This window comes from Taeniopygia guttata, chromosome 4 (genome assembly GCF_048771995.1).
Source record: "Taeniopygia guttata chromosome 4, bTaeGut7.mat, whole genome shotgun sequence".
NCBI classification, from domain to species: Eukaryota; Metazoa; Chordata; class Aves; order Passeriformes; family Estrildidae; genus Taeniopygia; species Taeniopygia guttata.
In genome coordinates, this window is record NC_133028.1 from 10,375,871 (window position 1) to 10,403,093 (window position 27,223).

General features: G+C 42.0%; 2 protein-coding genes across 2 annotated transcripts in view; both read right to left on the reverse strand.

Annotated features, from left to right (window-relative positions):
- Positions 1-1,360, reverse strand: part of CPZ (carboxypeptidase Z) — a 33,765-nt gene extending 32,405 nt beyond the window's left edge. Inside the window, exon 1 of the mRNA XM_030270650.4 lies at positions 1,103-1,360. Coding sequence (XP_030126510.4) covers positions 1,103-1,190 — 88 coding nt within the window. The 5' untranslated portion in view covers positions 1,191-1,360. The remainder of the gene's footprint in view (positions 1-1,102) is intronic.
- A 15,391-nt stretch (positions 1,361-16,751) lies between these two features.
- On the reverse strand, positions 16,752-23,513 carry GPR78 (G protein-coupled receptor 78). Its single transcript, XM_002194824.6, has 3 exons — positions 22,845-23,513; positions 22,178-22,291; positions 16,752-18,281 (listed from the first exon to the last, which is right to left on the reverse strand). Exons 1-3 carry the CDS (start codon positions 23,510-23,512, stop codon positions 18,044-18,046), a joined length of 1,020 nt encoding a protein of 339 aa, XP_002194860.1. The 5' UTR covers position 23,513; the 3' UTR covers positions 16,752-18,043.
- Between the last annotated feature and the right edge of the window lie 3,710 nt (positions 23,514-27,223).

Below are 27,223 nucleotides of genomic sequence, written 5' to 3' on the forward strand. Positions count from 1 at the left end.
TGGCTGTAAATAGTCTACAACTCTTCTCTTTGTGCAGCTTTATCCAAAAATAAAATCCCTTTAGGCTGTGGTAGACCTCACTTTGATGTTCATGGGAGCAGCACTCTCAAATTATATGCAGTACATGGCACATGGATTGTACTGTGTAGCAGTTCAATGCCAGTGACAGTCTGTGGCTTATATTTAAGCACTGAAATATAGTTGAATTTCCTTGGGTAGCATTAAGGTCAGTTTCAGGTTAACTTATCTCTTCCTGTAATCCTATAAAATAAATATTTTTCTGACTAATTTTAAGTTTAGAGTCTCTGAAAATAGTTTTCCTGAAATAGACCTTGTCACTACACTGAAATTCATGTCTCCACTGTCCCCACATAATTAAGCACACTTGATAAAAAAATGTATTTTTAAAAGGCACTGTTAATATATTTTATTAGCCAAGTTGTTACTGAATCAAAACTTTCAATTAATTTAGCAGCATGTTCATGTTTAACCTTTATTCTAAAGGATAAATCTGCTTTTCCAGCCTATCAAACAAATTCCATATTGCTTATAGCAAGCTAAAACACACCCTAGAGCTGTCAGATCCTAATAAATCTCATACTTTGGACTTGAAATAAATGACCTAAAGCTAAATGTAAGGAATTTTTTTTTCTTAAGCAGAAAAACATACAGAAGGTCAAAAGGTCACCTTTTCGCAATCTGACTACCACATTCCTAGAAGGCAAGGCCAGAGATGAGGTGAACCTTCTACATTCCCCATAAGAGTGAGGGGTGTCCTTACAACTGGCAACTTCATGGATTGACAGAAAGACACCTCTGCAACAGCCTTAAAGACAGTGGTGGGGAATCTTTATGTTCCTTTACATCACAGCCTTGTCTTTCTGTTGCACAGCCACACACCTCCCACCTTCCCATCCATGCTTCCGAAGCACAACCCCAGTTTTACCACCAGCAGTATGCAGACTTCCAAAGAGCTGATCCTCCTCATCTCTAGGGGAGAGTGACAGCTCCTGTTTCCCTCTCCTTGGGGCTGGAACTCTTAACTTATCTCCAGGAGAAGGAAGAAGAGAAGAAGGAGGACTTTTGGGGTGGTTAGCCTTACCTAGGGTCTCCTGGCCGGTTTCACAGCGGGGTGCTGGCTTGGTGGCCCTAAGCAGCCCACCGAGGAGGAGCAGGAGCCTCAGGACCATGCTGGAGCCCCTTGCACAGGCAGCACAGTGATGTGGCACTCACTGCCTGATGAGTGACTCCTCTCCTGAGCCTCAGCGCGGCTCTGGCTCTCCGAGCTGCAGAGGAAATCGGTGCACTGCAAGGGCATGCCCACGTCTCACTGTGCGTGCAGTCCAGGCGTCAGATTTCAGCTGCATTTCAGCTTGGAAAGCAAAAGGCTTTGAGACAGAGAGGGAGGAGGAATGAGCTCCCCCTCCCCTCTGCCTCCAGACCGTCTCCCTCTTGCAGCCTGGTTTACAATTTCATAAACAGTTTGAGCAAAGGGGGTCCCCGCAGGGTTGTGCCCCACGTCGGGTCCCTTTGGTCTTCATGCAGCGCTTCTCTTAAGGGACGAGGGACATTCATGAGTGTCTCCCTGAAGCTGAGAGAACTGGCTGGAGAGAGCAGAGACAGAGAAAAGCAAACAACTGAAACCAACTTTCAAACTGTGGTATTTCATCACATACTTAACTGCAAGTTTAGAATATAACATGACAGTGAAGGGACTCTGAGCTGCATCCCCTGCAGCACATAGAGAATGGGAACACGCAGAATAGCCTCCAGGATCACCCTCTGCATGGTCTCCTGGGAATTTTACTTAAGATAAGATCGAGTTGTCTGGAGGAAGTCCAGTATTTTCGGTCTATTCTTAAAAAATAACAATTTCACAAATGTGTAGATAGGACTCCAGAACAGTGTTATAAGTTTTAAACTTGATAATCAATCTACATTAAGTTGGTATTAAATTGATCTTTTAATTTCTTGTTTGGCTGGTTTTGGTGGGGTTTTTTTTCAGTGTATTTTAGAGAAATATGTATTGTATGTTTTTATTTCTGTGCCACAGGTATGGAAAAGCATACCTTAATTAACATGCAAATTCCTCATTTCTTTCTTACATCAGAAAACATCCCATATCACAGAAAGAAAGGGAATTTTTCCTCAAAAATCTAGACCTAAAAAGACCAAAGAATCCTATATTTTTCAGGCAGTGCATGTTCCTTTGAGAACAGATACCTGCTTCCACACAAGAGCAGAGAATCTGTCCTTGCAGGCGGAGTATGCTGCTCAGTATCTGAGATCAGTAGGGAGTTATGGTGCTGTATGATAATGTAATCAAATGAACCCCCCATAGGGAAACCTCTAAAGAGGCTGACGGGGCAGGAGAATGCTGTGTGTGTCTCAAAAAGTAATTGATGTCTCATCTCATTTGAAAGAGATGCATTGAGATGCTCAGCAGTTGAGTATGTCCTCTGCTTCCAGGCTCTGCAAGGCAGGTTGGCTTTTTGTCTCCAGGATTTCCTTCTAGATCAGGAGACTGCAGAGTCTGCCTGTCTAAGCTGACTAAAACAGTACCAAAGCATATCAGAGTTTAAAGAACAACATTCCAAGGACAAGAATACTATTTACCTACCTTATTTTTCATCTTGATCACACAGCAGTATGGCTGGACCCTCAAGAAAAAAAAAACAACACAGCACTGGAATTGTGGCCTCAATGGGAAGGAATACTTCACCTTCTGCTTAACTCCCCAACAACTGCTGCACTCAATACCAATCTGCCAGATTTGTACCTGATATGCTCAGGTACAGTTGAGGGTGTGCCCAAGCCTGTGCATTTTGTATTAAAGGGAAAAAAAAAGCTGCTCAGAACTAAACAAAGTATTGTGGCTCAATTTTTTTACAGCAACAAAAGGCAGAAGGGTTTATATCTACAAACAGAAGCCAACCCTCAGCCCATGGAAATGCTTGTGCCTTTACTGCAGTTTTCTGCAGACCTTGAGAGTGTGTGGGGAGATTCTGTCACATACATCCCAATGCTTGTGGCGGTGAACTCTGCTGCAGAACTAATCCTGTAATATCTATAGTCCTGTCAGCCTTCCATTTCTTTTTTGTTAGCATGTTTTTTTGCCTGTATTTTCTCTGTTTCCTACCCTCCATTCTAGGCACTTTGTCCTTGTCAGTGATCTCTCACCTCCACTGCACTTCAGTCACCATTGCCAATGTAGATGCCACATACTTTGGGACCATGTATTTTAAAATATGGTCAGTGTCATTATTATTGGATATTAGAACTGAATTCAGACCATGTAAAACTTATGAAGGGAAGGAGTAAAGGGAAAACCAATGTGGATCAGGGAGGCCAAGAGCAGGAAAATCAGAGGAGAAGATTAAAAGGAATGGCTGCATGCAGGTAGGTTGTGGGGCTGGACACTCGTCTGACTGAGTCCTGTTCCTGATCACTGAAATCCAGTCTATTTTCATATTCAATCCTTAACTTTTTTTTTTTCTCCTACTATGCAATCCTCTGTCTGACCTAGGTATGCAAGTTGAATGATCAAAATGGCAGCAACCTGAGAGACTGAGGTGTAAACTGCAAGGTCTAGGTGTCAGCCTCTGGAGAGACCTGGATGTGTTTATATTTCCCAAGTGATCACAATCTTGTGTCCATGTGTGTGCAGGTGTAGTTTGCTAGCAAACTTCAGTCTGGATTAGCAGGCAAGTGGGAGAGGATTTACCTGAAAAAACTCGAGGTGTGGATCAGTGGCTGGGTAAAGGGCCCAGGGTGCAGACATGACCTGAGAGCTTGTGCTGATGTTTGAGGAGCCTGTGAACACACCTGTGAACCCAGAGTGGGAGCATTTGTGTTTTCACCAGTGAGCTTCCAAACTGAACAGTCATGGACAGCAGGACTGGGTTCTGTGCACTTCTGTGAGTGCTGGTGGCAAACCAGCTTGTCTGGAATCATGCGTGTGTGCTTGCCATGCTCACCCTCATTTCTGTCTGAATTTGCACATGTCCTCATAGCCTGGGTAACACCACAAACATCACATCCTTCACAAACTCCACTGCATCAACTAAATAAAGCTGTCAGTAGCTGGCAAGCTCCAAGCTTCTTTGTTCCTCAGCTTTCACAGACTATTTACATTCAATCAGGATATCTACTTGATACCATGATAAAATATTTAGAGCATAAGTAGGATAGATGGGGGCCTAAGAATGACATTCAGGTAATTAAGAACAAAGGTAAATTTATCAGTTTGTCACCACCATCTATAAATATTTCCATGCTTTCGTGCCCTATGGTACGGAAAACAGAAGGTCTGGAAGGGTTATTTCACTTTTAGCTTTGATTGCCTGTTCTTTTCTTCCTTTCCAAGGGATTTGATCCCAGGCTTTCCAGTGTGTCTTTCTGTGAAGCTTTGAATGTTTGTCACCTCTGAGTTCCCTTGTAGAGCTGCACCTTTCTGAGGGGTGCAGTAGTTCAGATACTGCTTTTACCACTTATACAATATTTCCAGCCACTCAGCATTTCTAATTTGTCTGGTTTTTTTCAGCCCATTATAAGGAGTTTGTGTATATCACTTGCCCTTCTCATATTTTTGTTGTGTGTTTACACTAACTATATCAAATGGGTCTAGCAGGAATTGCACGGCTGCATAACCAAACCTGAAAACATTAAAGGCATCTAGGGAAGGGATGGTTGGGAATAGAGGGATTTCTCAGCCTCTCTATTTCTGGGTTTTAGTAAATCTTCTCATCTTCTCAGGAAGTTGGCAAGTTCTGGCTTAGGGTTAAATATGGTATTTTTTACCCCAATTCTAAAAGAATCTTAAAAGTGAACCAGTGAATCCCATTCTGTTGAGCAGATGTAACAACATCACCTGGGTTCCATCGTTTGCATTTGAATCACTGCAATCAATAAAGGTAGATGATAATTTCACTAGCTGCTATTGCTGACTATGTTTTCCTGATCTGACCTTTCTGTTATCCTTCTGTCCACAGTACAGCAGCAACCCAGAAATCCTCAGACTGGACTAAATACCAAAAATGGTTTATGTCCTTGGCAGGTACTCAAAGTGGGATTAAATACAGTACATTTAACTTGCTTGCATTCTCATGATTCTTACTATTGTAAGAGAAATTTAGCAGAGGAATCTTAGATTTAGACAGGGTTTCATTACCTGGTTCTTTTTTATTTTGGCTCTGCTGAGAGGAGGTTGAACATTAAACAGAAGCAGTGTTGTCTAGATGACTTTTCTGAAGGACAGACAGAGACCAGATGAAAATGCTACTTCATGGTTTGTTATTCTCTCCCCTACTAGGTGCTAGTGAAGCTGGCAGAAAGTGTTTGGCAGCACATCACATCTGCTCCAGAAAAAGTCAGCAGCTGTGGTTTTAGGACTTTACAGCAGTTTAAATTAATCCAGGAGATAATTTCATTTTTGCATTCTGTGGGTTTTGTTTATTTTTTTTTCCCTTTTTCAGTTTCTGCAAAACAGGGCAGAGATGAGGAACTAGTCTCAGACAGGGAATAAATCAGCAACTTCCTACAAAGCAATAGCAATATTTTAAAAAATTCAACCCTGTTCTACCTGCCTTTGCAAGACCTTATCTCCCTATGAACAGATTGAGCTTCATATAACAGCAGAGAACTGGAAAAGACCCACAAGGGCTTCTCTTTCAGCTTCTAGATGCTAAATTAAAAAAGGAAAACAGATTTGTTCTCCAAACAAAGATTTCTAATTCAAATTAACATGCATCTGGATAAGAGAGATGGCTAATTTCCTCTAAAGATACACAGGCTATTCTGAGCTTTGCACTTAAGAGATATTTTGGGATGTTTCTCTGTGCCTTTGGAACCATCTACATTACACTTGGGGAGCTTTTAACTTTCTCACTGAGAGTTTTTTTCAGTGGTACCATTTATCTCGACTTTGAATTTGTTCCCCTTATGACCCACATGATTAAAAATTTTGTTTTAGAAACTGCCACACATAAATATTTGAGTGCTGGAAATTTGAATTAGAGATTGTAAAATAAGAAGACCACAAGAACAAGTTCTCCTGTTTTCCTACATGCTGTACCCTAAAATTTTAACCTAGAATTGATCATGGCCTGCAACTGCCTACATGTCTCAAATACTTCAAAATTCTCTGTAGCCTCTAGCAGTTATTTTTCATCATTATTGATCAAGTACATACTTGTACCAACTCACTAAGGGAGAAAGAATAATGCTCCAGTAAACCTCCTCAGTGTGAACCAGTTTCACCGTACTAAAAAAACTAAATTTCCTCCAAAATTTGTCTTAATTTTATTTTTTTTTTTTTTGTTTTGACATATCTTACCAATTTCTTTCCCCCAGTTTTTCCTCAAAAGCTGGGAACAAAAGCAAGCAATGAGTGGGTGGGTTTACTTCCCTAATATTATAGTCACAGATACGTATTTCCTTCCTGATTAAGTATAATTCATGTTGAAAAATGCAGCTCTTGAAAAATATTCAAATTATTTAAATTCAATACAAGTGCTGTCAGTGATAATTAAATTCTGTTTTAATCTTCTGACTTGTCACAGATTAACTAAGTCACTGACCCACAAAATTAGTCGCTTATACCACATCCAGGTGATTCACTGAGCTGATCCTATCGTGATGCAGAAGAACATAATTAAAACTGGAGAAGGTCCTACCATCCCCAAAAGATTCAGAGGCTACATGCCTTTCTTTTAGCCTACCCTTCATGTGGTCTCCGAGCTTGTTTGAGTTAATCAGTAAGAAATGAAGCTGCTCAGAAGGTTTCTTTTGATGACAGGAGAAAATGATATCTAGTTAAAATGCATCTATGATCAAAGGCACAAATGATACAAAAGACTGGAAGGGAACCTGGCACCAGATGGTAGAATGAGACCACAAAGGGACAACAGTAATAAATATGATTCTATATCCAGAAGAACATGTGCAAAATAGCATGCACTGATCACCAGATCCTGCTATAAGCACACAATATTATTTAAATTTAATCATTAAAAAAGATAGGGCTGACATAAGGACCTTGTTATCCTCTCAAAGGCTGCCTCTTATTACTCCCACATGTAAAGTAGCAAAGCAGGATTACTGCTGAGGGGTTACTGGTGATGCATTTTGCTGGTTTTGTTCTAGATGAGGCCCAAAGGTGACTCTGCCTGGCTCCCATAAAGCAAGAAAAATAATACAAATATGCTCGTGAATCATAGAACTGAATATATAACAGCTACAAGGAAAAATGTGTGCTCAAAAAAGATCTGTGCTGAGAACTAAAGATCTTTCTTTTCTTCTGATCACAGATGGAGTATTAAAAATTAATGTAAGTTCTACCAGAAAAGAACTTGACAGTCCTATTTTGAGACTCATTTCACTTCATCTCCTCTCCGTCTCACAGAACATTAATGCCAAAACATTCAAAAGAAGTTCTCTGGGGCTTGCTTTTCACATTCACAGAGGTGCTGTGATTTTGAAGAAGTGATTTGGAGTGCTGTAGTTTGTAGATACCTGATGGGGGAAATACTTAAGAGATCCTGATGCTTTTAAAGCAGATCCTTGGCACTTTCCAAAGAAAAATAAAGCCCTCTAAGATTAGCACTGCCCAGAAAACTGGAAGTTCATCTCAGATTGCAAGAACCAGTAGCCATTTCAGATTATACTAGCATGACAGCTCGGAGGATTTTAACTTCATTTCAGAAATACACTTCTGAGACACAAGTCTGACTTAACACCAGGAGAAAAATGGTGTTAAATCATTAGTCAATATAAAATGTATAAAATATAAAATGTATAAAAATATATTTAAGCCGTTTAAAATTGCATAGCAGTATATTGAGAATCTATACCATGCTAAATATTTATGCCTCGATAATATAATATTAATATTTACATTTTTTATATCAAGGTTCCAACCCTTCAGAGTGGCACAGCCTGTAAAATATAAACAGAGAACCTTTTAAATGATAAGGGGGTTTTGTTCAAATTTTATTTTCTGCACTTATTAAAAGAATTTACAAAACATCTATCAGTGTATTATTGAAACATCTACCAGTGGAAACTTCAGACCAAATATAAAACCATCAATTTTTTTTTCCCAGACAATCCTTGGAAGACAATATCTCTGGCCTGTGGTATTCAGGCATGCTTCACTCCTCGTGTTCAGATTAAAGATGTGCTGAATTGCCCACAGGCACCAAAGGTACTGGATAGAGATAGCAAGGGGGCAGAGACCAGGCTGGAGGCTGTCCTGGAGGTCATGCAGGATCCCATGCTGCCAGGATTTTCAGCAGCACAGCCCCCAGCCCCACAGAGCCATAACAAACAGCCTGCTGACCCCAGTGCTGTTCCAGCTTCATCAACACACCTACATAGGCCTAACTCATGCCAGACCCACAGCAGCATCCTGGCTCTCCAAGCCATTTGTAAGAAAATCTGGTTTCTAGATTTCTATTTCAAATGTAGGTTGCACAAAGGCCTGTGTGGGGAGGGCAGGGTGATGGTGCTGTGTCATTTTCAGGGCTGTCTCCTGGCTTGTCCCAGGGTCCACTAGAGAGCTACAGAGTCCTGCAAGCACTGCTGTGTGCCATCCTTCAATGAGGCTATTGTGCAGTCAATGACATGAGAAGCATGAGTGTTCCCATTTCAGGAAAAACATTAGCAAATTGGAAAGGATTTGCAGAGAGGTAACAAACTGGATGGGGGCTTAACCATTGACTCATCATGAGAAACAATTTGAGCTGTTGAATTTGGTTTTTTCTTGGCCAAATTATGACTAATTTGATAGTCAAGGGTCTGAAAAAAATAACTTGAATAAAGCAGGCCAAGACACAGTTATGAAAGGTCAAGAGAATCAGCACAGGGCAGTAGGGAGAGCAAAAGAAGAGCTTTAAGGTCTTAATTACTAGCCACAGGCTCACTAGCTAGGCTGTGAGAACAATACCAATCATGGGCTAAACTCTGGGAACAGCTCCATCAGTTAGTCAAATACTCCTCTCTGCTTTTCTAAAACTCAGCATTCTGGAATAAAACCTTTGTGAATGTAAAGTTATCTGGTGCTACTGATATCCCCATGTTTCCCTGGTTAAAGAGCTGATCCAGAGCTGCTAAATTTTGAACAGCTATGAGAAATGCTTTTTATCCACATATCAAACTGATCTCAATGGGAGAGATTTTTTTCAGTCCACAAGGCTTCAGGACAAGGCCTTTAGCAGACTTCAAGGCTGTCATTGGCCATTCTAGTCATACCATTAACAACCTGAGCTCCTGTGACCCTGAGATCCCATGAAAACTGGGAATTTGCATTTTTCTTACTTCCCTCAATCGTTCATATCACTGAGTTATCTTTTACTATCATTAGGGAACAAAAAAGAAATAGTGTCTCATCAAAAAATTAGCTTTACTGGTCAAAATTTTATTCATCAGGACCTTCCTTTAAAGCACTGCTAATAAGGACAAATTTGGAGAACAGATATCCCAAGAAATTCCTGAGTTCTTCTTCATCTCCTTGCAGATTATTGTACTAGACAAATCTCAAGTCAGACCTTCTTTATCCCTGGAGTAAACTGCATACTACCAGAAGGCAAGTCCAACCTCTATGAAGAAGCCAGGGTGTCAGAGTAAACTATTTACATACTCCATCTTATGTTGGTCCTATTCTGCTTCCAGTTGCCAAACAACAGCCACCTTCAGAGCTTGTCAAATCAATGTCATGGCAGTGGGGGAAATTGCAAAGCTGAAGGTCCTGGGATTCATTTATCTGGGCTTTTTGCAGGTTCATATCGTGATATGAAAATCAACTGAAAATCAAAAGGTGGCTGACATTCAAGGGCTGAACCTGATTTGGACATAGAGGCTCTGAAGTGCCAGGGCAATTACAGATATTCAGTCATTGCAGAAAGAGCCTGGAGAAACCCACTATGCAGCCACATGGGGTAGGTTGCATTTCCATCCAATCTTCCCTTCATTATGCCTATTAGGACAGTAGGTGGGAAGATTTATGGAAACTCTAACAATAAGAATTTTATTTTTATGAGGAATTCATGCTGAATACCTTGATTCAGCCATAAATGGATATCTGGTAATTTTATCTGAAAGTGAGAATGTGACAGTAGTCATATTATTACTCTCTATGTACCACTGACTGCAGAAATTGGTAGGCTGTAATCCCAAGGGACAAAGTAGATTCAGTATGATTCTTGGGTTTATTCCTTTATCAGCTTGCTTTTTCTTGAGCACAAAAAAGTGAGGGGCACAGCTTTCTTCCTAGTTTGTTTAATTTGCATTTTGCAATCCTGCTCAGCTGCACAAATTTAAAAACTGAAAAGGCTGTCAGTAGAAAACTGATTAAAGACAACAAAGAAACCCCATAGAAAACCATAACCACAGGAAAAAAAAAAAAAAAAAAAAAGTGAGAGTATCATCATAATAGCCCAAGGGCATGCATCAAAGGAAAAAGGGTCTGAACAGTCTGCCTTTCAGCTGACATGAGAAACCAGAGGGCAGGTGGAAACTTTACAAGCTGATGAAGGTGAAGGAAGCATGGGAATTGACTGAATTTCCAGCAGTAGATAAGGGAAGGCAGGCTGGCAGACATGCAAACATCAAATGTTGTTCATGTCTCTGTCCAGCTCTAAGGCCCAGAGATTAAAATAATTGAGTAGGAGGTAATTTGGGAATAAGAAGAATAAACAGGGGGTTTAAGAAGAAAGGAACCTACCATGGTTCGAATTACTTTTCAGAACCACTGTCCTTGTGTTCCTCTGGGTCTGGAAGAAAGGAGCTTACAAGTGCCCCATTCGGCTGGCTGGAGGGATTGCAGATGCTCAGCAAGGCACAGGGACTCCTCAGAGAGAGCACAGCAGGAGTGTGCACAGCAGCCTGAGAAAGCTCCGGGAGAAAAGGGCTCCGGGGTGTAAGAGACTGTCAGAGCACTGGAGTGCAGGCTCCTCGACAGCCACACCATCTGCATTTTCAGTCTGCTTGACATCTTTTTTATCACTTTTAGAAAAACCTACACCTTAGATTACATTTCCATTCAGTGCTGTTAAGGTGGTTCACTAGGGTATACAAGAATCAAACTTTATTTTTTCCTTAATGTGATTCCTTCGGTGAGCAAACTTCATAACTAAGGTGGTCTTAGACAACCTTCTTAAAAGATTTCTGTAAATTTAGACTTGGAGTCTACTGATGGAAACCTTCAAGAAAAATCTTGGTTTACCTCCACTGAGAGTCAGTAAAGTCAGGACCTTTCCCTGAACTTATTTTCTGATTCGGGAATCTTATTTTCTGCCTACCAACAAAATGAGTGGGATGTAATACACAGGTGGGATATAAGCAGCTCTCAGAAGAGAGGCAGAGGCATCCTCCCTCCTTTGTGATAAATGCTCTACCCGCTGAACTTCACCATCCTGTCCATGGAGTCTGCTCTCTCTCATACACAGCATCTACCAAAATTCCAACATAACCATGGTGATGCTCTCCAAGAAGAGAGATCCCAGCCTGAGCTGTCACACCAAAGAAGAACACTGAAGCTCCATCTTGAAAACTTCAAAAGGGAGCTGTAACTTCAACACATGCAGCTGTGTTTTATGAGTAAGGGGTGTCTGCCACTTCCTTTTTTGTATGGTGCTGGCACAGCAAGATCCTCAGGATGAGAGGAGGAGGAACATCCTATTCTGGTATCCCAAATATCTTTCTCCCAAAAATTCAGCTCCACTGTCAACTCTGAGGTATGCTTAACCATTATGAGAAACACATTTTTAAGAAACTTTGACCAAAAGATCAACAGACATTCAGGATGACCTTATTTGTCTTTCATTCCTAGGTATCTTCTAAACCACATTTCATGCAATTTGATCCTTTCCCAGCTGTGTGGTCTTTCATCTGTCTGTGCCTCAGGTATTCTGAGATTAGCAGTTCTAGTACTTATCTGGCTTCCAGCAAGGCATTAAGAATAAAAGGATACTGAAGTATTCAGACTTCTGTGTGAGAAGCCCAAAAGATATTTAAAATGCCTAAAGCAGGCTTCATTAACAATGATAACAATAAGGGTCTGAATAGCTGAAAAGCCAGATTTCAAACTGAAAGCCAGTCTGAGCTAAGAACTGCAAGAAGTGATCAGCAGCCTTTTGTAACACAAAGGTCACACGTCACCAATCAACATTTTATTTTCCCATGATAAGAGACAAATATGAAATATAAGACCTAAAACATGTTTAAATATTTCTATGCATGCACACACACAAACCACACAAGCCCAATCTCCAGTTCCATGCCATGGACCAAGGGCCCTGAGCAATTAAATGGGTTTCAGAAAACATTCGGAAAATGTGCATCAGGGCTGACAGCTGCAAGCAAAGAGAACAGAGGGGTTGGATATGTAATGACAGGAATTATAAAAGTGAAAAGAAGGTGGTAATGAGTCTGCCACTTACGGTCAGGCTTCACTGAAGTACAATTTGAGTGCTACACCTTGCTTGGAAAAAAAAATCAAATTGGGAAAGTGGGTTAAGTAAAACCACTCTAGTGTTAGGCACTCTAGTCTTTTTGGAAAGCATTTGAAGATTTTAATCCATTTGGTAAAGGAAAGGAAATGTGGAAACTTGAGGATATGTTGGATAGTCTGCTCCAAATTTGCTGGATACAAACGTGTACATGACACAGCAGGATGCAGTGAGATGGATGAAATATGCACTACAAGACTTAGGTTCTGTCCCAGAGGAGATGTTTTTGGGTTGTTTTTTGCCATCTTTACTATCCACAGTGGACTGCTCAACAATGTACACTCTTGTGATAGCGGATTGGACACTGAAATGAAGGTGCTTCACTTATGGCTAAAGGCATCTAGCTAAAAAGTGATGTCAGTGGACTGGAATGATTTGTAGTTCTCAAGACTCAAAACTACCTTTAAAACCATATGGACCCTATGACATCTAACATACCTGCTTTTCAATATGCTTCATTTGCATAGAGAATGTATGAGAAGCCTGGCTGGGAGCAGCTCGTGGCTCATACATTGCTCACTTACAGAAAAGAGCAGAAGCACCAAGTTTGCATCATGCACCCTCCTGTCCTGGCAAGGAAAATCTGACATTAAAGGGAAGAGAGTCAGGAATACACAGAAATGGGACCAGTCATTTGGCCAGTTTCCCATTCATAAGCCACAGGGAAAAGCAGCTCCAGCTCAGAGAAGGAGCTGGCTGCATATACTGTGCCAGGTGACATTTTGCTCCCCCAGGCTTCTGCTACTGAAAGATATTCATATATTTACAACCTTTCTTAAGGTCATCTCTGCTGTGTCTCCAGCTGAGCCATTAAATATTAATTGGACTACTTTCCAAAAATAAAAAGCAGAACCTCTGATTTACTTGTGTAATTAACACTTCCCACAAACCAGGTGTCCTCCTGAACCAGACTGAACCAGCCATTTGCTCTTCACAATACTGAAATATGCTATGTGCTTTTGAGACAGACACACAGTTGCTTGTTCATTCCATCTGCACAAATGCAGGTAATTATTTTGGGGGTAAAAGCACCTCAAATACAACAGAAAATATTCCCTCTAAGTGACATACTCAAACTTTCCCACTCACACTAGATAGTTCTCTTCAGTTTGTGTTTTGTGTTTGATTTTTTTATAAGCATTTTACGTAGAAGGTCTTGAATATCTTGTTATAAGGTTTTTTGTTTTTTGGGTTTTTTTTTTTCAATAAGGCTCAATGCTGCTAAATTTATCAAAGAGCTCAGATTTTAACCTGCAGTTGTAAAGAGCATGATCAGTCTCTGGTCATATCCAAGCACATGCATTAAGAATCTTGGATTGTCACTTAAAATCATAGAGCCATTTAAGTTGGAAATGACTTTTGAGCTCATGGACTCCAGCTGTAAACAGATTTAACCATGTAACAAGCCTAACATTGCAATTAGCTCTGAAATTTAAGTTCAATACCAGCATTACTCACATTAAGACAAGGTAAATATGTATTCAGTAATCACTGAGCTGCACAGATTATTTGCAGAATTTTATTAGATGCTAATTTACCCAGATGAATAACATGTCTGCTCTTCAGTGAAGCTAAAGAATTTGTGGAGAGAAAATTCACAGAATTCGAGGTCCTCAATGCACAGCTGCCATCTAAGCTCAGAGACACTAAAGTTCTCATCCAAGAAAACTAGTTTTGTAGTGAAGCACATCCTCCTGTCAGGATCTAGCAGGCTGGAAGCCAGCTCATACCTAAACCTTTTGGGAATCTGTAGTCTAAGCAATACTTCGACTTTATTGCCTCAGAAACTCAGTTTGTCAGTCTCCGAGTTTATGTGGAAAAAAAAAAAAAGCTTTATTTTCTTTTTGAAGAGGTGGCCCTCTTTTTTATAAATGGATATCAGAGCACTCACCTATGAAAGCACACAGACTCCATTTCTTCTTCTGAAAAGGCAGATTCAAAATGCCATCCTGGATCTCGCCTGACCAAATCATCAGGCTTGGAAATATTTTGGTGAACGTGTGTTAAGAATTAAAGTTTAGTGTCTCCTCACTTGCATGGACTAATTAAAGGTTTGTTGTGCTGTAGAGTTTATACCCTGCCTGCCATTAGGTGGAGGATGTCATTCAGGGGAGGTGCAGTACTTAGCTCCAGTCTTTGCAGACAAAACAAAAATTTGGAGAAGTGGAGAGGACTTTGTGAATTTGAATTGCAACCAGGAGCTGAAAAACCACAGCCCATAAAATTTTGGGGGCTTTACTTCTCTGAGACATTTTCTTGTGCACACCCTTAACAACTTGCCATCCTTTCCCCTCAGCCACAGGTAGATGAGACAGCACCTCGTGTTGAGTAAATCACAGTTTCAGACAGTTCCTGCTCATCCCTGTGGCATTTCCACCTCCACAACACACCTGCTGAGTATTTGCCAGTCTCTTGTCTCTTAGCAAAGGCACCCCAGGCCCTTGGGTGGGAAACCCAGATGAAGTTTCCAAGAGCACTACCTTTGAGTTGGCAGTTTTGGATATCACACTTCAGCTTTGTTGGAAATCTTCTGATCCAAACTAAATCCTGTACCCAGGACTGTGTAGCCCCTGTTTTACCTAAGATGTCAGTATGTGAGTAAGGGGGAATCCACAACCTCTGCTGAATGTTCCCATCATGTAAGATATATGTAGCACTAAATTCTTGGGTACTTTTTGCGGCATTCCAGAGCAATGGGGGCAGAGTGTGGTTTCTCCCAGCTCCTCCCATCCCTGAATAACCCACAGCATGGAGAATGGAGCACAAACCTCATGAGTTCTGCCTGTGTCCGGAAGCCAAAGGAATGAAAGCAAGACCTCTCACTGAATGTTTCTGCTTTGTTAGAAAGTAGAGCAAGACCTTCTCTGGGTGGGGAGAATAGAGAAAGGACAAATTCACCTGTATACTGAGCAGGGGAGGATGCTTTTTGGTAATGCTAAACAAGGCTGTTAAACTTCATTGCAAATCAGGACTGAGAACAATACAGCTCTCCTTGCCCTTCCTTAGTTTCTGGTCTGCAGCACTGCAGATCTTGGTTTCCTAATTCCATATGGAAATTAAATCTAAGAGATGTTCTGCAACACCTAGTGCAGGCTCAAATATAATTTATTTTTTTCCATCTAGACCTGAGCACCTCCAGAGATACTCAATGTTTAGTGGGATTGAGAGTATTGTAAAGTGTACACCCTCAACTGGCATACCTAAGCATCATTAATTAACCTAATAGCAGAGGTAGCATTTTAACTAGGTTCTGTTTTGTACCTTTAAAATGTGCCTTATAGCTTATTAGCTTTAGAAATTTATTACTGTAATTGGTTTAAAGTTTATTATTTTTTTCCTCCTCTATCATTTTCTCTAATAATAATGCTTTATTTCATTTGTATGTCTTGAAGGTGACAATTTAATACACTTAACTGTATGTAACATATTCCTTTTCCAAAGTGAGGACCATTTTGTTTAGGAAACCGAGGGTAAGCTAACAAGTGTAGGTATCATTAAGCTCATGTTTATTCATGGCCAGCTACTGTAGGCTATTAAAACTTTCTGGCACAAAACTGACTAAAAAAATTACTGAAAATTTAGCATCCCTCCCACTCCCCACAGAGTTATCAGGTCCTTATGTTGCAGCTGAAATGAGAGACTGAAACATCAGGTTTTTCTAGCAGCGTGGAAGAGGGGGAGGCATGGGGAGACAGGAAGACATTTAAACTGAAAAAGTTCTACAGACAGCATTTTTTTTTTTTCTGAAATACTGTATTTACACAAAATTGAAGAGAGTACAAATACTTTACTAAGAAGACAAAACCATTATAGTACATTCAATTTAAACACAGGCAGAACGATAGATGCAAAGCACAGAGGCCTAAGGTACTTGCATGGGGGAAAGAAAAAAAAAAGAGCATCGTAAAGGCCCCAGAGATTAAAAGCAGGAGGTAAGAGAACACTGTATTTGTTAGGCAGCATCATCTTTCCTTGACTTCAGTGGGATTGAACAAGACACTCTCCTTCCTCACTGTGGATGGTGGGAAAAACCCTCTTCATGTGCTGACAGCTCAACACTGATTTTGCAAAACAGTGGAGTGTGTACTTAATTTTCAGCATAGAAATAGAACTGTTAGCTTCAAATAAAATTATATTTGTGCCTAATCACATGCTTATATGTTTAGTTTGATCAGAAATAGCCTTCTCAATGCTTTTTAGGGTCAAGAACATTGTTACATAAAAAATAAGAGTACTTTACTGTCATTTTCTTTTTCTTTTTCTTAAAATATACTTTAGAATTGCTTTACTTTTTCCCTTATGTACTCAATCAGAAAATAGTAGTTTACTGAATGCCATAGAATTTTAAATTTTAATATATGTCTTATATAATCAAAGGAATATTGTTAAAAAATAATTCCCACATTTTTCCAAAACCTGTTTAAATTTAAAAAGAAATAAAAGAGAAAAATACATATGATAACAATGTAGCTTTATATTTCTGGGAATTTGGCAGCAGATCTGCTATAGTATTTCTGACATCTTTCATTTTCATTTAAAATCACCAGATGAATTGATCATAATTAAATAAAAGATTGTACAGTATTATGACAATCCACCATATATAGCCAATGCATGAAATATTTTACACATTATATATCCCTTAAAAAGAATTAATATATTTTAGCTTTCCTTTGAAAACAGATAGTTTCTGAAGTAATATATCTTAAACACAATGGTATCTGTCACTTCTACTGATTTTTTCCTGAATAAAAAGCTTGCTTGAATAGGACTACTAGCTCAGTGGTGGAACTACAGTGCTATTTAACTAAATTCCATACATGTCTTCATTACTGTTGCTGCAATTATTGTAATCATATACCACTGAAGTGCTAAATATTAGTAACTCAGATATGTGGACTTTGGTTATGCTTGATAGAATACTGGCATATCAAATATATATATATATATATATATATATACCACTTCCTAAAGGCTATGTTACAATCATGATGCCTAGTAATAAATAATAATAATCATATCAATCTCAGATTCAAAGTGCTGACTCACTTGAGGCACCAATACAATAAATCAATCAATTAAAATACCTATTTTTAATGTTCAAAAGCAACAGCAGAGCCTGGGCTGCCAAGTTACAGTGCAGCACAGAGGACTCTGAGCCTGTCCTTCCAGTGTGGGGATTCCTGTGCTCCCAGAAGACACTGGAATGTCATGTCTGATATGGAACGCTCCAAGACATACAAAGTCTTCACACATGGAACATTGAGAGCTGTCTAAGCTCCTCTAAAACCTCGAAAGGCTCTCTTGAAACCCCTCAAGCCAGCTCTGTTGGCTGGGGCCCAAGGCTTTGCCATGAATTGTGCTTGGCTGCAGACCAGGGAAGAGCCTTTTGCTGAAAGTCCACGCTGCAATGTGTCGCATTAGTGCAGCCTTCACACCCTGGAGACGCTGTCACCACTGTCAGCAGGAGAGGAGAGAGGCAGTGTTCCAGCAGCAGCAAGCACCTGTCTCCCTGGAAGGGGAATGCTTTCCCGTTGTCAGTTTGTCCTGTGCAAGCAGTAATCGTTTTCGGTGTCGAGAGAACTGTTGTACCCAGATGACGGATACAGGTCCCTCTTAAGTATCCTGTTGACGATGTTGATCAGAACTTTTTTGTACTGTTGACGTAAAAGTGAGTAAACAAACGGATCTGATGCAGCCTTACTGTAGGTGAGGCACTTGCTTATAATTCCCCAGTAGTAATTTATGGTAACAAAAGGAATGAGCTCTATCAACCTGTTAAACATTAAAGAGAAATGGAAACGCTTGAGTGTTATATTCACACTGAGCTCAGTGCTCAACTCATGCTTCATGAAACATTCAAGTACCATTTATTTTCTTACAGTACACAATCCCTGAAGGAGAAGGGCTGTGTACTTACTTCTCACATTCAATAGGGGCAAAGACAACTTTCCTAGCAAGGCCACTGGGAGATAAAATCAATTCCTACTATGGAAAGAGGGAAAAACTGTTTTCAGTGGTAATGCTTCTGTGCAGAGGAGATAAGGGAGTGCTGCAGTTTACTGTTCACTTTCTGAATTTACTGACCTGTGCTGGTAAGTGGTCAAAATTGTGGTGACATAATTGACTACGTCTCTCCCACAGCAAGGTTGGGATAGACACATGTGACTCAGGTCACCCAGACTCACTGACCTCAGTTTCCTGAGTAGAGCTGTCTAGTGACACTTGAGACATTTGGACATAACCCCATTGGCATCAGGCTGCTGCTCCTGGAAGGTCTTGTGGCATATCTGCCAGCCTAGGTGAAGGACTTGGATACCATGCAGCATCTCAAATGACACCAGAAACGTGGTCTAAGTCACTGAATCCATTCTCTCAGGCACAGACCAGAGCACCTTCATTAGCCCACTGTGTTGAATCAACATGGATGCAAATCAGATTCATGTCAGACCATTGCAGAAAAACAACCTGGCAGTACCTCCGGGAGGTCTGGCTGGCACCTGCAGTCCCACAGTATGCCTAGCAGCACACCTACAACTACTCAGCCACGGAAGTTTTTGTGTGTATTTAGCTCACTTCTAGACTGGCCAAAGAAAACAAGGAGACAACACTTTTATCATCATTATATGACCAGTCAGCTACCTCCAGACCTGTGTCTCCTGGTCTGTGCTTCACGGATGATTAGTGGCCTCAGCACCTCAGCTGGGAGAGATGCATTAATCATGGGGGCAGAAACCACAACTAAGTTAAACATTTTTTCCACAGAAGTGAGGACAATCCTTCAGACTATTCCAGTAAATGTCTCACCCAACTCCTCTGCAAATCCTTCAGGAAGGCAGAAAGAACAGGGTGAGGAACTTTTATTTTGTGTATGTATTTTGTAAAATCTTTTGCAGGAGCAAGAGTATTCTACCTTGCTCTATTCATCTCAGAAGAAAAGAAAATGTTCTGGGAGATAAAATAGCCCTTTTCTGTACTCTAAGATATCACTGTTTGAAGATGTAAGATGAGAAGCTTTCTCGAGGATTGAAGAACCTTCTGTCCTCTTTCCAAAATGCAGAGCTCCTGACTTTCAGGGTGTTGCCTTTTGAAGCTGTTCCAGTCCCTCCTCATAGAAAAGCTGACTTACCATCATTTGGACTGAACATTGCTACGAGTGACAGGAAAATTTCTTATTTATATGGCTAAAAGTTAAATAATTCCTATGGCAAGTGCATTTAAAAAACCAGATGATTTCTGTTTGAAGCTGCCCAGAAAAAGTTCTGGTGAATTCAAAATAAGTAGAATAGGAAGATACAAAATATGAGAAAAAAAAATGCAATAAATGACACCTGCTATGGGATTGCTTAGGTTTCTCTCATCCTGCATATCATCCTAATACAAGAAATATATGATTGATATTTACACAATTGATGTTTTTATAAAGACACTAAGTAAGAAGAGTAAGATATCTTTCAGTCTTGAAAATAGATGTATTACTATGTTCCCATTAATGCATTATGGATCCTAACTTAATTGCACTGAAGCCAACAGAAGAAAAATCACACAGATTTTAATAAGATAAAGGGTCTGGCCAAAACGAGTCAGACTTAGAAATACCCATCTGAATGTATCTTAGTATGATTTTCATGTTTTCAGTGCTGTTTCAAAAGAGCTTAAATTCATCTGTCGTCTCTTAGTGAACAGACGAATATATTGCTAATGAGCCTAATCTCGTTCAAATTTCTGAAGTGAGGAGCAAATACTGAGCTCACAATGCAACCTGAGTCACCAGGCCAAGAGCAAGACAACAGGGAGGATGGCTTTTACATTACTTCCCCAGAGAATGCTTCTGTACCACCCCCCTAAAAACCAGAATGAGGGAAGAACAGAGAAACAGGCACAGCAGCAAGTCCTCCAGTCTCACCTCCATCACCACCTTTCATGAAGTGCTGTCTTGGCACTCTCTTGTCTTTGAGCCAAGAAGCCTTTTAGGATGTCCTCCCCAAAACTTCCCATTCTGCTGTCACTGAACCAGCTCAGTCCCTGTGACAGACAGAAGCTGTACCTTGACACACATTTCCATAAACCAGCCCTCAGCCTCCTCTGTAGTGATTCAGTAGGTACCAGTTTGTCACGCATAGAAAATGCACCATCTCACATTTGCCAAGAAGGAAGTAACTTTTATTTTAGAAGTTTATGAGAAATACCTCCACCCTGAAAAATGTGGCCACGTTTGGAATTTGCTGAGCTTGGTAATGTTCAGATGGAAAGAAGATGGCAAAATCCACTTTACTCAACATAATTACATCCTGATTATGGCAAAAGTGAATAGAACATGACTCAAAATGTACTGAACAATGATAAACTGACCTTTTAACTATGTGATGTAATGTTAATATTTGTAATAATCCTTTTAACTGCAGAAAAAAGATGTAGTTATCCAGAAAATCAGGAAGGAATCCTTTTCAACATGTAAATGGGAACTGAAATAAATGTCACTTAAAAAAATTTAAAATATTGTCTGCTTAGTGCACTGGCCTTAACCTGTCCCCTACTCCTCTCAGAAAAGGACAGTGGCACTGACCATAAATGGCCTGTATGTGTGTCACTGTAAGATCAGAGCACTAAAGTTGGCCAGTTTCTGTGAGCTGCTGTGGCTGCAGACACTGGCAGCTTGCTAACAACCTTGAAGAAGACCTCACCTGGGGGTTTTGCACACTGGTGCTCCTCCCTCAACACAAGTCAGCACTCTTCAAGGCCATCTTGAACACACCATGAAAGTAGGAAATATTTTTTAAAATCCCTTGTGAAAGATGTGGTCCAATTAAGTTTAGAGATTAGAGACTAAATGATGGAATGACTACCAGCTCACTGACTACACTGACTTCCAGCTCCCTGGTTTACACAGGATTTAAAAACAATAATTATCATCTGTTGTATGAAGACTACACAAGTAGATAACAACAATGATGTATGAACACTTCGAAAGGTGCTAACCACCAGGATGGATGCTTATAATTCTGCCCAGTTGAGGAACATGGTGTTTCCTATACATTTAAGGAGTCTAAGTATTGCTTTTCCTGGGAGAAAACTTTTGCACCTTATCACAAGTCTGTGCTGCACCATTAGCAATATATCTACAAGCATTAATGTTTCCGGACTGAAATCTTATCTGACAAATTATCAGCATGGACAAATTTAAATTATATCAACTCAGCTTTCAACAGCAGCAAGCTTGGCCTTATGCCTAAAAAAGAAGAAAAAACAAAACCAAAACCATAAAACCTAAGCTAATGAGAAAATCTGTCTGTTTTCCTCTCTATTGTGAGGGTTTTGCTAATAATGAAGGGTGGCAAGACTTTCAGACTGCTTTTATCTCCCCCTGGCATGTAATTAATTCCCGGTACTTGTCCTAAAAGCCACTTGCTTTTGGCAGAGGTGCCCAGACCTGGCTGTGATGAGGGAAGGAGAGCCAGGTCCCGCCGGGGCTGTCCCCTAGGATTGGGTGTGCGGACAGGAGCAGCGTGTCTGTGTTTGTGTCTGTGTTTGTGTCCTCTGCCCCTCACGACAGGTCCCGGGGCTCCGTTTGTCTCTGGCCCCCCAAAATTAGCTGTAGGACCCCCGGGCACCTGGACATCACAGGACATCCTGATCCCGCAAAGTCGCCCACCCCTACCGGGGATACTAACCTGGTGATAATGTAAGGACCAAAACAGATCACGAACGACCCTATAAAAATACTGATTTTCTTGGTAGCCCGCTGCCTCCTCCTTTTCTGCTCGTTCAGACAGCGCTGCTTCACGCTACGGAGGGAAAAGAGCAGTAAGGGTGTTAAGGCAAGAAGGGAGGAGGTGAGACGCGAGCCCAAGGGAGAGGGAAGAGCCCTCTCCATGCCCGAAAGCCCCTGAGCCCGAGAAGGGAAGGGAAGGGAGAGAAGGGCAGCCCCGAGGGAAGGAGGGCAGCCCCGAGGGGAGCCCCGAGGGGAGGAGGGCAGCCTCCCGGAGGAGAGGAAGGCAAATCCCCTCGGGGAGAAGAGGGTAGCCCAGAGGGAAGGAGGATAGCCCCAGCCCCGCCGAGACTCGGGACAATCGCACTCAACAAGGCGGTGCCTCCCGCTTGGAGGGAGCTCAGGCAAGTGGCATAACCCGGAGAGCCCGATTAGCACTGAAACAGGGAAGGCTACAAATGCACAAGTCACTGCTCCTGGCACTGTAAACAGCGTTTGAAACGAGAGGCAGGAGCTCTCCATGCGGCCGGGGCAGGCAGGAGAGGGTGCTGGGGAGGCGGGATATCGCTCCCGCCCGGGATAACTCCCGCGAGTGACCGGGGGCTGCGAATCCGAATGCGCACGATTACCTGGGGTGGATATCCACCAGCAAAACCAGAGTCTGCATGGTAATAATGTCTATCCGCTTGCAGTGGAACCGGGCAACTTTCAACACCTTTAAATAGGTGAAACACAAAATCACCAGAGACAGCATGAAACTGGTGGAGTGAAAGACAATGGTGAACACTGTAAACCTTCTCCTCTCTGTCTCTTCCTTCAGGTGTAAGGTGCAAGAGGCATAAACGCTGTTGTAATCTACCCACGAGTAAAACAAGGATACCAAGGGGAACGTGAGGGAGTGGAGCCACGAGTAGCCCATCAGTATCACAGCGTCCTTATACCGCATCTTGCTGGTGTAGCTTAGGGGGAACACCACGGCAATCCATTTGTCGATGCTGAGCGCTGCCATGCTCAGCATTGTGTTGGAAGTCAGGAAAGTTTCCAGGAAACCCACCGCCTTGCAGACGCAGCCCCCGAGGGGTTGCGGGTTCCTCAGGATGCCCAGCAGGGTAAAAGGCATGTTCAGAACGGTGAGAAGCAGGTTGCAGAAGGATAAGTTCACCAGGAAAACCCCGGCGACCTGCTTGCGGATCTCCGTACTGTAGACGAAGCATAGCAGCACCAGGAGGTTGGAGAGCAGAGAGACGACCAGCACCAGCACGAGGAGCAGCGCCAGCAGCACGCCTGCCAAGTCCATCTCTCAGCGGGTCGCCTGGAGCGGGCGAGGGCAGGAGGAAGGGGGCACCCGCGCCGGCACCGCAGCCTCGCCTGCCGCCCAACGCGGCCGCCCGCGCATGGTGCCGGCGGCGGGGCAGCGCCGGGGGCAGCGCCGGGGGCAGCGAGCAGGGCAGGGCCGGGCAGCGGAGTCGAAGGTGCGGAGAGAGGGGCGAGGGGAGCGCGGCTGGAGGGCTGGACGGGGCAGGGACAGCAGAGTCAGGCAGCGGGGCAGCGGGTCGGAACCGAGGGTAGGGGCTCCGGGGCACGCAGCGAGCGGATCGGGAGATGAGGGGAGATGGGGGTACCCGAGGTTGGGAGCGGGAGATCGGGGAGCGGGGCCGGAGTCACGGCGCTGGCCGGGCGCTGTCCGCGGTGCTGAGCGGCGCTCCGGCTCTGCCCTCACGCCGCGCAGCGCGGCCCCCGAGCCCGCGGCTCCGCTCCGCCGGGCGCACGGCCTCCGCAGGCTCTGAGCATCTTCCCCCGCTGCCCAGCCCCTCAAATACTCCAGCCGCGGAGCCTCCCGCAGCGACTCATGCGCAGACGAGCGGCTGCGAGGCACAGGCTCAGCCAGGGATCGCGGCGTCGGGCTGATGCGCTCCCGGATCGCAGGCGAGAGCAGCAGGAACCCCAACTTTCCGCTAGTCTGCAGCTCAGGAAGGATCAGGCTTGGGGATGAGTTACTGGCATGAGTTTGATCCCTGCGCTGTGCTCAGGCACACCCTGAGTGCTCCAGCAGCATCTGGCACTCCTGAAACCTGTGCAAAATCTCCTGTCTGTGCCCCTTTCCAGGCTTTCCCCGCTTCCATCTGGGGGATTGCTTGCCCTTTTCCCACTACAAAGCTTGCTGTGGTTGCCCTCTGGGTATTTACACCAGCACGCTGCTGGCTGTGAGGGATGTTTCCCGGTTAGAGACTCCACTTTGAGTACTTGGACTCACCAGCTGGTTGAACAAGTGCCCACATTAGGATGATGCTGGCACACTCTGTGGAAAACTAAAGCCTCTCTCTTTACCATTTTCCAGTCACACTGATATCATGCTAGTGTAGTGGTCAGAAGGGTTTTCTCTGTTTCACATTCTGGTAAAAGCTGAAAAGACAGACAAGAAAGATAATAGAAATTCCCCTGTGCAGCTGTCAGAAATGTGGATCACGTGGCTAATTCCCAAAAATGTCGTGAATCTTTGTCTGAGCTTAAAAAAAAAACCCAAAAAACAAAACGAAACAAAAAAACAACAAAAGAGAGAGAGAGAAGAGACTAAGTTTTGGTGCATCAAAATAATGGTACAGAAGAAAGATGCCACATCTAATCACTGTCACATTTCACAGTTGATCGCCAGAACTGACACAAAAAGGAGAAGAAAAGGTAGCTTTCCTACTATCCAAAATTACTGTTAATATCCTAAGGAAATGCTGTATTGTATATATTGTCCCTTTAGTGTAGCCTTGTCACGCGAGTGTGACCACTGTGTGAATAACTGTACATAAAACTGCTTGAAAGAGCCTGAAGGCAGCGTAGGTTTTGTTGGGCTTTTTTCCCCCCCACAAGAGTAGTTAAAGTTTTGGATCAGGCCCTAATTGAAAAGCTTGCTATGGTAAATTATACGTCTTAAGGAAAAAGCAAAGCAACAAGACATGAGATGTGTTATTTGGAAGTGAACCAGTACAGTACTATTCCTAAGGATGGAAAGGAGATGAATGCTTCCTTTGATCAGAAAGCTGTCATTTCCAAAGTTTAAAAAGTGCAGATACCTTTGACAGGGCTTATGTTCAATGAACAAAAATCCAGTATGTATCTGTGTAAGCATTTGAGGGAAAATAAATCTATAAAAGCATGACAATTCCAGTTTTCTTAGCATTTAATTGTTGCGTTTCAATCATCAGAGAGCCAACACTCTTTGGGAAGGGTTGGGAAGAAATGAACCACCATGGGATAACCTGGCTGTATCCTTACAGATCAAAGGTTCTGTAATTACTCCCTCTCCCACAGCAGCAATTCTTACAGTTTATACTGGTTAGAACCCATATATGACCTGTCTTTCATGTAACACTATCACAAGGTTATGGGGTTTTTATGTTAGCCATCTGGGAGTAGAGACTGTCTGAGTAGTGAAGTCAGGTGGGGGAGATGCTATTTTATATCATCACAGAGACAAACTAATGTGCTGTTCCCTTACTGGGATAGCTACCTGAGAAGCTGTTTCCTCCTGGATGCAGACAGAGGACAACTTCTGTCTCTTTCTTTTTCTCTCTCTTCTACACATACAAATATAATTTCTCATATATGGCCTTTACAAATTAAGAATGAATTGTTTCTCAAAACTGATGCAGAAAGAATACATTGAAATAGGACAAGAAAATAAAAAGGCAGCAAAAAAGATGGGAGAAAAATTGTTCTGGTATTTTCAGAAGTACAGTGAGTTGTATAGTAACCTGCAAAAATATTCTGGGGTCAAAGAACTCAGTAGAGATGGCTTTGTTGGATTTCTCCTTTTGCTCTCAGTGAAACTTTGTTAAAGTGACAAGTTAAATGTGCACATAACTTCCTGTGGAATGTGAGTCCTCTGTTGATCCTTTCCCATTTACAGGCTGCAACCCCATAACACCTCATACCACACACCTTTCAGTCTTACTTGCAGATTATGAGGCTGGAAACTGTCACTTACTTGAGACCAGAAGGCTCAGATTTGCTGTGATGGGCTTGCAAATGTGGGCAGTGCCTCCTTAGCCCCTGGAAATATATATGCTACTGCTACCTTTTCACGTATTAGCAGACATATGCTTATATAATTTCAAATGCTCACAGCAGTCATACTAAACATGTATTTTCCCAATCAAGATCTTACAGTATTTATGGAGGATGCTGTTTGGATGGAAACTGGGGACTGTAGAGACTGCTGCAGTATGATTAAGAAAAGGATAAATAAATATGTTCTCAATAATTATCTCTTAATAAACAGTCTATTTAGTTAACACAGATTAGGTAACTACTACTTTTATTCTAACAGCTGCATCATTCATTAAATGTACACATTCATCTTTTCTAAATGTTGACCACAGCTTATTTGCTTTAATGGTGAATGGTCTGTATCTGTTGGAAAATAGGATAAGAATCAAATTCCTTTTTTAGTTTCACTCCAGGAGAGATGTGTCATGCAAATTTCAGTGTACACCAGAACTGCACATAATTCAGCTCTAATCAATGTATTCTGCAAAGGCTAGGAACACATTTAATTTTGTTCTAATTTTAAGAAAGCTCTATGAAAGAAGGAAACCTCAAACAAATTATATAAATTAATTTGCAAGTAAATTAAAGCAACCCTTTTCCCCTGATTCTCTTATGACAGGTGAAGAGAGGGAAATTAAATTATATTAGCCACTATGGGGGGAAATGGAATGACTCATGGAACTGATGTTACAAAAAAAGCTTTTCACTTCTAGGGCACTTACTAAAAAGTGACCCCTGTCAAAAGTGAGTAAGACTGGTTAATACCCATGAGATTTTTCAGTCTGTCATGTAAATAGATCTGCTACTGATAGATCCTGACAAGCACAGAGAAATATCTCCTCACTTCCACAATGACTGCAAGTGTGTTATTGTTTTCACATCACATTTAGCTAATGAAGTTTTAGTGAAGCCAGAGTCCTTCAAGTCTCAGCAACAACTTTTTTTCTTATTACTCTTTTGTTCTTTT